Source organism: Anser brachyrhynchus (assembly GCF_964034855.1).
Source record: "Anser brachyrhynchus genome assembly, chromosome: 27".
NCBI classification, from domain to species: domain Eukaryota; kingdom Metazoa; phylum Chordata; class Aves; order Anseriformes; family Anatidae; genus Anser; species Anser brachyrhynchus.
In genome coordinates, this window is record NC_137720.1 from 2,355,497 (window position 1) to 2,369,584 (window position 14,088).

Below are 14,088 nucleotides of genomic sequence, written 5' to 3' on the forward strand. Positions count from 1 at the left end.
GGATGTACCAGGATGAGAAAAAGTATTATGAACTAGCACGAATTTGGTTATATATTATCTTTTATATAGTATCTTTTTCGAACTCATGCATGTCCTGAGCTGGCCACCAATCTACAGCAGCAATGAATTTGCAGCAGATCTTCCTTAAAAAGCGATTCCTTGAGCCACACCTACCTGGCAAGGGAGCAGTCGGTCCTTTGACCTGTGGGGAAGATGAAAAAAATACAGCATTAGAGAGAGGAACAGGAAAATACCTTTGGCTGCTTTGTAAAGCCACTTTGGGAAGGAGGGGAAGGAGAAGAGCCAGAGGCGGGGGGCTGGACGTGGCTGTCCCCTGCCCAGGGGACCACCGGAGCCCGTCTTCCTCCGCAGCTGCCCAGGAAATGCAGAAAGCAGCTCGGGCTGCCCGAGGACTCTTTGGAAAGTATTGTTTTTGAAAATTGGTTCCCTGCACACTCTAATTGTTGACTTCTCCTGCCAAAAAACTGGGCTTGTCAACCTCTCCCTGCCTCCCCCCTTCCCAGGGGAATTGGTAGGGAGAGAGATTATACTTTATAAAGCCACTCAGCAAGATTGGAAACATTCACAGATTTGTTAGCCCACAGACGAACGTGCTAGCATTAGGCTATTTTGGGAGGCAGACGTTTAATGATATTTTCCACAAACATATTTATAAAAACGTTCCATTAACTTGCATTGGGTTTGTGAGGAAGCAGCCAAGCTAACAACTACTGCTAACGCAGGCAGCGTTTTAAAATAGCACAGCAAGGAGTAAGAGACAGAAAACTAGTATGTGCTTTTGGGAATTGTACCGGCCAGATCATCATCAGTGAAACCATACTGATTTTACAATAGCTGAAAATCCACCTTCCCCACAATGTCTTCCTGCTCCTGGGGAGACGGAAGAATGAAGGAGGGAAACGTCTAATTGCCGACGGCTGACAATTAGTTGAACGCATCTTGAAAGCTACTTTCCTCTCCGCACGTAAAGCCAAAACAGTGCATAATTTACATGAAAATGTTATTCTGAAGCAGAATTTCCAGCCATCTGTCCCATTTCCATCATAGAATATTCATATATATAAATTACATGGCTGAGGCAACATCAAGGGGCTCCTACATTACAGTGACAAATGTGTACAGTAGGCAGGGACATAATTACTTGTAGATGGGAAGACTTGCTGCTATTTTTATTACTGGAACTTGTCATCTTTAGATTAAGGTAATTTGCAAGAGGACTAATAAATGTCACCTGAGAATGGGGCAAAGAAGAACAAAAATCTTAAAAAACCCACAAACCTTCCAGGGACCGAAGACACGCAGCTGTATGCACGTTTTTCAGCAAAGCTTCTAAACATGCTCCTGGGACTTGTGAAAGGAATTTTATTTGCCCATTTCCCATTTAAGTGACATTTTATGAATAAGCCTAGGCAGGGTCCCAGTTCATACCATTAACCTGCTCGCTTGATTTTGGAGATGAAATGTACCTCCCTCGCTCAGCTCCTTTTGATCTCCCAGATGACGGGAGTGATTTTTTCAGAAAACTGCTGGAGCTCAGCCTGACACACACTGGGTCCCTTCACAGGGTGACTAAGAAAGCCCTGGTATTGCAAAGCAACCCCACAAAAACAGAAGCAGCCTTTAAACCTACACAGCAGTATAGGAATCGCTTTTAATTTCCTCCTCTTTTCCCCCCGCCACAGCTTGAGCTCAGTTCAAGGGGCAGGCAGGTTAAGAGGAAATAGGCCTTGGTATGCAGAGGTCAGCTATGATCCAGGAATGTGATTAGTCACAGGGGCAGCACGGGTGTCATTTGGAGATATTCAGAGGCAGAAGAAAAATACCCTAAGGACACAGATCTCTGGCTTCATCCACCCTCTTTACAGGGCAGACGGAGATGAGGAACCTGAACCGACAATGCACGACGAGGTGACAATGTTCTTCCTTACCTTGTAGCGGTTCAGGTCTGATAAACACGAAGCTCTTAATTACTGCAGCAATAACTATTTTATTTTTATAGTACATTTTTTAACTGAAAGGAAAGCGCTTAAAAGACCACATGCTGTTTAAGTTTTCATTCAGAAGATTTACACACCATAAACTGTGGGGAGTCCAGTTAAGTTACACAACAAAACACGAGCCCTCGCTCTGGCCTATAAACCCAGGAATGAGTTGAGCCGTTTTTTGACCTGACATTTAGGCTGTTAAACCTCCTCTGCAAACACGAGGCAGACAGGTTTCTATGGAAACTTGGATGCATAGTTTCAGCGTGTTTGGCCAACAGGATTTGCCCATACCATGAAGGGAAAGAAATTTTCCTTTGTTCTGACACTAACAGCAAATGCATATTCAAGTCTGGCCGCTGCCCCTTGCCTCATGCCCTGCAGACAGGTAACATATCCTACATAATCTGAAATTTGTTTGTTATGCTCCCTACAACAGCCCATGCTCACACACGTTACCTTGGTCTGGACTGAACCACAGAGGCGAGAAGCAGCTCATCTGCCATGCAAATGAAACTTCTGACCAGCCTAATGAGGCAATGCTTCTAAACTACTCAGTAACCCGTAAATGACAACGTTCACCCCAATACAGACTATCAGGAGTATGGGGAGGGGACAGGACAAACGAGCGGGCATCCACTTCATGTTAACAAACAAGCGACGTGCATTAGTGACTCATTAAGCATTTTCCGTTCGCCATTCATCAAGCAGCCATGTAGGTCATTTGGCTTCTCCATCATGCAGATTGGAAAAAAATAAATTCATAAAACATGAACGTGTCCACTTTGCACCAGTAATCCAAGGCAGTTGTGCTCAGCTGACTAATGCAGCAAGCACACCAGCCTGGCTAGCAGGGGCAAGAAGGGCCCGGACTCACTTTCTCCCAGGGTCTTCTGAAGAAGGTCGTGCTTGGCCTGGAGCTTCGTTATCAGGTTCCTGCCCTCCAGATATTCTTTCATTTTCTGTGAAAGTGGAAAAAAGCAAGATCAGGAGAGGACAGTGGATTTCTTTGATAGCATCTTTAGGTTACTGGATTCTGAACATAACACCAAATACTGAATTGCATCAGAATTTATACAGCACAAAGGAGGCACTAACCCCCTGGTTTACACGCCTTGCAAATGTGAAGCTCGGTCCATGCATATCTGCAGAGTAATTTCTATTGTTGCACTGTGCAATCAGCTGCATGTTTGGCATCTCTCAGACATCTGAGAAGCTGTCAAGCATCTCCTCTTCAGACAGGGCGCAGTGGAAATGCACTTCCCTCCCGCGTCACAGCCAGCTGAATGAGCAATCTGTTTTAACAAACTAAAAGGCTGCTACTGTGCTTATTCTCTCACTTAACCTCTCTCACCCCACTTTACTTGTCAAATACTGCGTCTGCCTCCACTCTGGATGATACACAGGGCTGGGTGGGGGAAATGGGACACAACAAATAAAGATATTATTTACGTTCAGATTTGTTCTCTCGGTGAAATATTATACAATCATACAGTCATTTTTCCCACTTGTTTCTGATTTTTCACAGCTCTGCAAATGCTATTTTTACAGCTCTTTCATCTCTTTTGCAGCTCAGAACGGCATTATTTATCTTCACTGTGCTGCAGCACACAAAATACGCCGTTGCACAGTAGCCGGCCACATTATAATTAGGATATGTTTACACTCAAAAGTACATGAATAGCACAGAATTCTGCAAATACCACAGACCATTCTTTAGAAATATGAGATATTTTTAAAAATCGAGCTAGGAAAACAAACACAGAGAAAGGATTTCCATTTAATAATGCAAGATTCTGTTCCTGTCTTACGCTTTCCCAATTCTGTTCACTTCCTCCCAGTTCTGGCCTGGTATTGCCAAACTGGGCTGCAAATCCTTAAGGTGAAAAATGGCATTTTAACTATGAGAGTGCCCTGGACCATGCTTGTCCTGTGCAGGCTGTAAGAATGGCAGCCTATGTGTAGGATAGACAGAATCAAGGAGCAGTATGAACAGATACTGAGAAATATTGATGGGGGGAACCTTCCAGGGGCTAGTCTAGTTTCCATCATGGGCTCCCCAGCAGTCATGCGTACCGACAAGAAAGATGAAAATGACTTAGCTGGGGCTTTAATTAACCGCTGAAGCCTGTGGTTTATGTCCCTTTGGTTGATAAAGCTGGAACACAAATTTCACAAGAACTAAGTCCCTTTGGGGAGTCTCAGCACTTCCTGCTTCCTACACTAAAACTTCAATTTTTTTTTTGTTGTTCTAGAAGAACACAGGAAGCGTGATCACTGTGGAAAAAAAATATCACTTTTTAGAATTTCTCTGTAGAACCTGTTTGCCAAGCCCTATGTGTTTTTCCTTAACCGGTTAAATTTTTATGTCAATTTTGACTTAAGAAAACGTGGCAAGAGTAAGCTGCAAAAATAACCTGAGAATTTGAAGCGGGGATTTGAGGATAAATCTGACGGTGGAAGGTGCCGAGCGCCCTGTCTCAAAGCCAAGCTCAGGCAAAGAGATGGAAGCACTGGGAAGCTCTTCTCAAAATAGCTCCAGCAGATGCTTGAAAATCTGCAAAGCAACCTGATTTGGAGAAGAGCTGAGCTTCCTTTCGAAGCAGATACAAAACCTGGGACTGCCTTCTGCTGCCCGGGGGCCACGGCTTGGGCCAGAGAGGGCAGGTTTGGATTCCCTGCCTGGGGCTCGGCGACCTGTGGCACGTGCGGCCGCTCCTCCGCCTGCTCGGGCTCTGACGCATTTGCGGCAGTCGCACTGAGAACATCGCCTGCCTACGGAGGAGCAGCAGGGATTGGTTTTCAAGGGAAAAAGGGAGGGTTCCTTTCAATTAGGAACACATATTTCCTCTGTTCTTTATACTTCCTCATGCTTAACATTCTGTACCCTGCCAGCTAGCAGTACACTGATGAAAAAAATAAGTAATTTCAAAATAAGGCTTCGGGCTTTTTGTCAAATGAATTACGAAGATCCACTAGCATTCAGTTCATGGCTTAATAAAAAACAAAAAGTCAAAAGAAATCAAAAGACTGAAGAACTCCTCAGGATTTCGTTTCTGACAGTACTGCTGGAGTCAACGAAGTGCGATCAGATAAGGCAGGAGAAGCACCCTCAAGCCACATTATTTCCACATTGTAAAGAAGAAAGAGGTGAAGATCTGCTGTTAGCTAGAGATGGCGAGTGCTTTGTACCCGCCACCTCCTCAGAAGCGTACAACTGCCACCCCTTCCAAGCCCAAACTCATTTCAGGATTTCCCAGCAAGACCAGGTGGGCAGGTGGAACGCACAACGAAGCCACACGCAAGCTAGGCCTTATCTTCCCTGCAGGAAGCGAGATGTCACGCTTTGGGGGCTACACAGGAAAACAGTTTCTGTCGCTGTCCCACGTCCCTGCCTGCCTCCAGCCCCGAAAGCTGCGCAGCTCCCTCGGCCCAGCCCAGGCGCTCGGTTCGGGGCGCAGGGGAATCGGAGCCAGCGGCTGAACGTGGGAGCAGTGGCACGGTGACAGCAGCAGGGTGACGTTTCTGTCAGACTGACTAGCAGGGGAATTTTGTGTAATACTTCCTCACGTCTTAAGGGTTTGGTAGCAATAAATTTATATTCATTTTTTAAGGCACTTCACAGAACGAGGATTGTACCGGGTTTTAATATTTCTAGAGGAAAAAAACCAACATCTCAGCTGAGAACTAAAATCATCCCTGGCTTCGGAGGTAAGGAGAATCAAATCTTTCATTCTCCTGTTCACCTCCTGGGTAGGGTGGGGAGCCGGCGACAAGGGCAGCAGCCCCGCGGAGCACCGTGGCGCGGCCGCGGGAGGCAGCAGGGCTGCAGCCAGGGCAGCTGTGGATGTGTCCCCGACCTCCAGCTCCCTGCTGCGTCCCCGCTGTGGCTATCTGCGATAGCTCAGCACGCAGTCAGTCATCCTTCCTGCTTTCCACCAGCCCGGGGAGGTTTAGGCGTCTACTCTGCATACAAATCTTCCCTCAGAGCTCTGACAACAGAGCTGTCTCAGCACAAGTGCGCGATGATGAGCCTCTAGCACGCAGATGCTGCAGGCTGTGCTTCAATTCAGTGCCCACGATGGCACCGCTGCTTTCACCTAGGAGCCCTGCCCAACGAGCAGTACAGCACAGGGCACTTCCAACTGGGGCTACACCACAGCATGGAGTGCTCTTTCAAACCAGGATTTTCCTTTTACTTCATATTCCCCAGCAGGTAGCATAGCATGCACGCACTGCTCGTGCACTGTGGTTTTCTCACTGCACAAAGAAAGCCTCGCCCCTGTCGCTGCTCAGCTCTGCCTCCGCTCTCGTTTATACTCATGCGAGCATCTTCTCGCACGCTGCAGTAACTGCTCCCTGCAGATCCAAGGCCTGAAACCCATAAAAGGGATATTTGCAAGTCTGCCCGACAGCAGAGGAATCAGGTGCCTGAGTCGGGTGGCTAAAGCAGCCCTTGGTGGAACAGCCTTGCCCTGCTGATGGCTTTTTTCCTGCACCCTGCAGCCCCGCTGCGGCTCCAGCGCCCAGCCCTCGGGGAGCAGGGCTCCAACACGATGCCAAAGCCACGGCCAGATACAGCCCTGGGCTTGTCTCCTGCCTGAACACATAATAGCCCCTCTCTAGGGAGGGATCACTTAGAGTTCAATTAAAAAATCATTTTTCTAGTTTCATAACCGTGGGCAGGCTGGTCAATCCCTTCTTAATTGAATTGGTTTCTCCACCTACTATTCTCAATTACCAGGTTCACCTTCTAGGGAGGCTTTTTGATTTATTTTTTTTTTAATCAAGGCCTGACATACGCTAGCTGACAGGTTTAATTTGCACAGAAACTTCAGAATTGGTAGTAAGCAACACAAATTTAGAAACGGAAATGTAGAGGGCAATAACTATAGCAAAAGATGCTCAAACCAAGATAAGAGGTATCATTTTCATCTTCTTTTGGAAAGATTTTTATAATGGAAGAGAATTCAACAGTTTAACATAAATCTAAATTAGGAAAAACAAACATACAGTCTGGTATGAAATTCAATATAAAAAGCTCTTAGTGTTTTGTACAAATGCATTGGCTCAATTAAAAGCTTATTTGAACTACAGAAATTGTAAGAGGGTAATAAAGAAAGAGCTAAACATTCTTTTCGTTTATATTATGTTTGAAATTGATATTTACAAGCTATTAAGTTTTCTCTCAGATAATTCTTTTTTAGATGGAGGAGAAATCAAATTTTACACAATTTATCCACTCTAAGTTTGCAGCAACAGACAAATGTATCCCAATATATTTGTAAAGAATTCAAAGCACCTGTTTTGAAAACCTGATATGCTAACTCTGCTTGGCCAAAATCAATTACAGAAGCATTTTTGTAAGGTGATAGCATTATTTTGCTCTCTCCTATAATTCTAAAAACATTACACGTGCTCACACCATGAATTAACTCCTTACTGTGAAATAGAACTGCTCTGTCTCTTGCTGGTTGGCCCGTCTCTTGGCAATGCTTGGTTTGCTCATGAACGTTTCTGAGACTGTGGATTTAACAGATTCCATAGAGTTGCTGTACTGAAAGCAGTCTGAGACATCAAAGTCCTCTATTGTGACTATATCCTGGATTGTCTGGAGTGTAGCTTCCATGGTCTTCTTAACCTGTCCAGCAAGAGTAAGAGTGTATGAAAAAAAAGAAGATACGTTGCAAGTGGAAGAAAAAAAATAGTTAATGGTACCCCAGAGTGTTTTACTAATAAACAAATATTACTTGTTTCATGTCCTGTGGGCCATAAAAGAGGTACTAGTTCTGCTCACTAACAGAACACCGTTTGTATGAACAAAGGGTTGGCAGCACACTGAACGTGCCAGCAGTGTGAAAAGAGCTGGAATCCCACAGGCTGGGGTGAGAAAGAAGTAGGGAAATTTAACCTCAAAGCAAAGAGTGCTGGAGGAAAGATGTAAACATCTTACTTCTCTAATTACGTCTACTGGGTATAAAAGAAATGTTAGATTACAAAAAGGCTTTGTCGCAGTGCAATTGTTTTCTGAAGGCCAGAATCAACTTACTAGACATGAAGAGTTCGCAAGTTTTGCCCAAGGATTAAAAATTCTCGAACAGAAGTGCAGATGAGGCATTTTGACATGTTCATAAACAAACGCCATTGATCTGCTCTTCTCACCCTAGATGACCAATTAAACAAAAAATATCTCTTGCCTTTGGTTATGCAAATTCACCATCTTCACTTCGAAACATTAAATTCACCTCTTTCTCGTAACTATCCAAAGAAAACTTTTGCAACAAAGCCAGTCCTAGCAATTTAAGGATGGGGAAAAGAGAAACGTGCACGTCTTTTAGGGGCTCCTCTGCGTGCACTCAGCTTTCATGCAAAATCACAACCTAACATACTGCTGGCCTCAGCTGCCTTATTCTTGAATTTTATCACAAGTCTTCATAAAAGAAGATCACAGCAACTACATTCTTTCTTAATTAGTCCCCACTGCCCTGTGGAAGCAGTAAAAGGCTTGTTGATTTGGGTTGATTAGCTCACCTCTTCATTTTCAATCTTTAGTGTAGATAACCTGGACTGCAGCTGCTGGCACCTCTGCACCAACTCACTCTGCACTGGCTGTTGGGCACACAGCTGGGACTCCTGGAAAAGAAAAAACAACACCATTTTTACGAAAAAAAATGTAATCAAGAACAGTTTAATTACTTCAGTATTATTACAAACAAACATCATCTAAAACGCCTTATTTTAAATCTTTACTAATTCTGGATTTCAATCAGTAAAAAGGAATGTATTTGACCAAATTCCAGTCCACTTCTTGATTGTCCTTAAAAGTGAACGAAAGAGAGAGAATGTGTACATCTCAAAAGATCTAGAAAAAAATAGCTGCTTTTACTGATGCAAGGTAGTCATATCTTCTGGAAGTCTGAGGGTGCTTTATCACAGTGATTAGGCTAAATCACACTCTAAAACCCCAAGGAGAAGTGAGTGTGCTTGTACCACATCGAGAAGAACTTGCTGCTATTAGCCAAGCATCCTGGGGCACAGCAAGCTCAGCATGTTTAGCTGAACTACCTGTACCTACAGGAACAGGTAGAACTCACTATTTAATGAATTCAGAGGAATTTAAATAGAAAAGAATAGGTTAGGCACTTGTCGAAAATGCCAGAACAGTAGGTTGCCCTGTGCTGTTAATAATTAGCTGTCCTACACAGCACGAGGTAGCTTTCCTTCCGGATTTTTTTAAAGGAAAACATTGATTTCATTGTATAAGGCTACTTTTAAAGACAGACATTGCTGGAGTTTTATCATGCACATATACAATCACATATTCAATCTGGTATAAGCAGAACCATTTCAACAAGTCTATCAGCCTGCATTTATAAACATTAATTCGGCCTTGAGAAGAAATAAGTGAAATAAGATAAATGACTCAGCGAACGTGAGCAGTTTAACTGAATGACAGTCTGCAGGTAATTTTTTCTTCCTACTATCTTACAGGATACTACCACTGCGCAGAAAAAACAAGAAATGTCATTTGCAGTCTGAGGGATTCACTTAAGAATGCCAGGACAAAGAGGAGCCTTAAGCAGTGACTGTATTTCTTAGAACAAAAGAATGGGTAGCTGCAAGAGACAATCCTTGCAGTTTTTCTTGAATCTTCAGGAGAATAATCTAGAAAACCAACTAACTGACCCAAATTAATACACTGTACTTGCATCCCTATTCAGATTTGTGAACTGGTTTCAACTTCTGTGATTTAAATGGTTCCCAGCCTTGTAACTGCTATCTTGGTAAACCTACCAAGAGAGAGATTTTCTTTGCGAAAAATGAAAATCCTGTCTGCGTTGCCCAACTTTACCTACACCACTTTAATGTTTTAACCCAAACTAGCTGTCTTCCTTCATCTTTGTGACAACAGTATTAGAAAAACTAAACAGCTCAATGCATTGACACAGATGAGACCAACAAAAGCTGGTTTCTGAAGTGTGAAATGAGTATCTTTCAGATCACGCTTTACATCTCTAACTTCAGAGTCTGTCTCAGAGCGCAGGAGTTAACGGTGGCTTGAACTAGAGGCTAAAACATTGTTCCCTATCTAAATTTAGTATTATGCCTAATTAAGCATTTCTGTCTTCGGTAGCTTTGCTAATCAAGAAGCGAGGGTCACTTGTATTCAGACATCCATACAATGAGCCACTGCTTTTTCTTGCTATCAGCTCTCTTTTCTAAGGATCCCTTCTTGCTCCCAAAAATAGAGGCAAACAGGTGGCCTTTTAGCGGGTCCATCTATCAAAGACGAAGGAAGTGCAGAGGGGAAGCTGCAAGTGTTTACGGAGCTAGAGCCAGAGGACGACCGTAAACTGACCATATCACCCATATGCGGCTGAAACTCGAACTTCATGGGCGGACAGAAGACATTGTTGTACATCTCCATCAGGCGCTGCTTATCACTGTTGGCATCCAGGTTCTCAACGGCATTTTCGATGGCATCCAGACCCTCGTGCTTCGACTGCTCCAGGTTTAACTCAGCAGACAAGAACGTCCTGAGAGCTCTGTTGAGGCTAGCGTGGTACCCCAGGTCACAACACTGCTGGAAAAACACACACAATTCCATATGAATAAGTGAAGACATTCTGAAATGAAAGTTAAAATGTTTCTAGAAGGCTAGAAGTTATGTAAGTGGTAAGTCATGGTTGCTTTCTCTTCTAGGTACCGAGCAGTCTCCCATCTCATTAATTGCAGAGACATCTCGATAAGGGATCCCTGAAGTTGTCCCTAAGCAGAACTCAGCCTATAATCCCACAAAAATTTCTGTATCATGTTACGATTTGCCTCCAAGAAAAGTATTACTTTTCCAACTTAAAGTATTATAACAGTTTGGGGAGTTCTCATGGAGTACCAGAGACCTCCTTTCGTTCTGTTTAGAAAAAGAAAAAGCACCTTAAAAGTGGGCATGTTCAATGGTATGACAGTGTATTTCTTTAAATTCTAATTTTTCTTTCAGGGGCATTGATTCCCATTGAAAGCACTCCAAAATCCTTCAATAAAATTATTCTAAATAAAACAATGCACTGAAGTATTATTGGGAGAAACAAGCCACAGGATTTGGATCATCTGCAAAGATTAATCTACATGTGAATTATTCCACGCAGTTTTCTGTAAGGGTAGAGAAAACTGCTTCATTCAGTGTACTTCAGGAAGCAAGAACACGACCTGTACAGTCACAGACATAAAACACAGCCATCCAAAAAGCTAGCAGCGACTGGCTGGGGTGACTTCATTGCTGGGGTGAAACAGAAGAGCAAAAACTTTCAAGCAGAAAGTGGTCACGGTCAAGAATTTCCTGGCTACTACCGACATGAGGATGATGTCACTGCAAGACAATCAGGCAGCTTCATCTCCACCGTGGCTGCGCAGCCAAGTATTAATGTACCAGAAGGGAGAAAGGCGCTTTTCATTAGCTGATCAGAAACAGCCTGAATTTTTCAGGCATCTAATAAAGTGAGCGAGAAAGGAGCCCACCTTCTTGGAATTACAAACAAGATTACATATGCTAGGAGAATATCCAAAAAGAAAGAAAGAGACCATCTGCTTGATTGCTATGCTGCTCTGTAAGCAAAATTCACATGAAATCTCCTCCTCACCCATCATTTGGGTCTCATCACTGTCATTGTGTGTAAACGCGGGGGAAAAAAAAAAAAAAAGAGAGAAAAAGGAGAAAAAGGAGGGGTGGAGGGAGAGAGAAGAGAGCGCCTGACTAGCAGACCATCCCCTGCTCTCCCTGAATTTGTCTCCAAGCACTGCTAGAGGCCTGGCTCCTGTGCCAACGCGCTGTGGCAGGTGTGGAGCCTTGCAAAAAGAGCAGCGCTTGCTGGTTAGACTGGAGGCAGAGAATTAAAGGACACTGCATTCAATCAGAAAGAACAAACAGCAGCCAAAAACACAAAAGAGTTGATTGAGAATTTGCACGTGTGGAGGCAGTCTTGGATAAACAGCCTTTCAAAGCCACTGGTTTTGGCACGCGCAGGATAATGCCACCCTCCGCAAAAATCCAAAGAAAGCCAGTCCGAGTTGGGCCAACAGGCCAGCCATGATTGGAATCAGCTCAGACTGAAGAGGAGCAGCCTCTCGTTTCTCCCTGCTGCTGTGAGCCAAACTGCTGTATACCCACACGGAGAGACACGCTTGCCTCCCTGCTCTCGCTCGCATCGGGAAGGAGAGCGGCTCTGCTGCACGAGGAGTTCACTGGTGGGACTGGAAAGTCAAATGAGACTCAATATTTTATAGCCCACCTCTCTGAGCAGCAGGACTACATTAAGATGCCAAAGTATTTTAGCTTTATTTTATTGAAGCTAGTGACAGAAAACATTTTTCAGCCCACTCCCCCACTTTAACGTTTTTAAAAGTCCAGCACACCCATTTATAAACCTATCAGTCTTGCCATCCCTTTTCTGGGTTATATAAATGTTTGATGGAATCGCTCTCCAAGGAAATCAATTTTTTATAAGAATTTAATGATAACTCATTCAAATTCACTTCCCAACATGACAGCTGATTAACCCTTTGCCAGTTAGAGGTTTTCAAACAGGCACCAAATTGGAAAGGGAAGTAGGAGATCCCGGAGAAAACGGCAATAACACACTCATTCCTAGAAGAGTAAAGTGAGCTCCAGGACTCATACCTACCCATGCATTTTTAAAAAAAGATCTGTCCTAGTGACCCTTCCATAAATATGAGATACTCGTTTACACAAGCTTCCCCATTACTGTAATACTGCATTAGCATCAAAGAACTGCCTCTGTCGCCAAAGTCAGGGAATTCAAAACTACTGGGCTATGTCAGTTTATTGCTCTTAACACACAATGAAGATTTAACTCACTGTTATCCTTCCACAGACACTAGAACACAATGTGCTGTACAAATCCGACCAGTTTAAAGGCATTTGGCCTAACAGGATTTATACGTAGCTCTGAAGATTGCTTTTATATTATATTTCAAGCTGCAATATCAAACGATTAGATCAAGGAAAAGAACTAAGATCTGACGTAAAAATCGCATTTTTATTTTAGTCGGATGGTTCAGATAACCATCAATGGTTATCATTGTTAATTTTCAATCCTTCAGATCAAAGGCATTAGTAAATCTATATTCACTGTGTCTTAACGAGGAGATCACTGAATTACATACACTGTGCTCCCAGGTAAGTTCCGTATCTTTCCATGCCTTCTGTAAACAGAGCAGATAATGCTTTTCTTTTAAAGATTTTGAGAATTTGCAACATTCTGATAAATGGAATGCTTCAGGGAATGCAAAGGAGTTAATGGACACAGACTCAGAGTCATGATGGCCACTGTCGAGGAGCAACAAGAAATCAACGTACTGCAGAGGCTTGGCTGCTGGTCCTGCACCACTGCCTACATCACTGCCCCAGAGAGCCAAGAGCATTTAGTGAAGAGCACTTCACACTTCCTTCAAAGCTGGATAACCCCTATTTGTCAATGAACTACTTAAAAGATCTCAGGCCTGTATTAAAAATTGTTTGGGGTTTATGGAATCTAAATGGAGTTTTTACTATATGAGTCACAAAACTGTACTAAGGACAGTCTGTTAGCAGACAATTGAAACAAGCACATTTGCAATATTTGGGGGAGGAACTATGCATAGGATTTTCAAGAAAAACATTAAGACAAATTCCACTGATGTCAACGAGATGAATCCCCACCTTGTATGTGTTAGTACGAAGAATATAAAGTTATCATTGGCTAAAAAAGAACAAAAGCAGAAAAAATCCACCAGCAAAACAAAACAAGACACAATTCAAGCTGAGCCAATGTTAACCAAGAAAGGTCTTCTAAAGAGGGAGCAGGTATAAAGGAAACAGGTCTCTTTGGTACTGCAAAACATGACATTTTGAAATAACAGCATTTTTCAAGCCACCAAACACAGGCAATCCTGACCTCCAAAGGACAGATTTTAAACAAATATCTAAATGCCTAATAAGTATCTAGGTGTACTTCATGTGATTTTATGATTAGCTGAATAAATGTATTATATATAACGTTAGGTAATGTAACGGCTGACTGAGTAACAG

General features: G+C 43.2%; 1 protein-coding gene across 5 annotated transcripts in view; it reads right to left on the reverse strand.

Moving 5' to 3' along the window:
• The window catches only part of SRGAP2 (SLIT-ROBO Rho GTPase activating protein 2), a 106,385-nt gene that overhangs the window by 28,466 nt on the left and 63,831 nt on the right, over positions 1 to 14,088 (reverse strand). For 3 of the 5 annotated variants that reach the window (XM_080569219.1, XM_080569220.1, XM_080569222.1), the window contains exons 8-12: positions 10,363 to 10,587; positions 8,535 to 8,636; positions 7,447 to 7,644; positions 2,881 to 2,965; positions 175 to 202 (exon numbers count right to left, since the gene is read on the reverse strand). In XM_080569219.1, coding sequence (XP_080425345.1) covers positions 175 to 202; positions 2,881 to 2,965; positions 7,447 to 7,644; positions 8,535 to 8,636; positions 10,363 to 10,587 — 638 coding nt within the window. Of the gene's footprint in view, positions 1 to 174; positions 203 to 2,842; positions 2,966 to 7,446; positions 7,645 to 8,534; positions 8,637 to 10,362; positions 10,588 to 14,088 lie in introns of all 5 variants that reach the window. The other 2 variants (XM_080569221.1, XR_013942394.1) reach the window with 2 other exon arrangements.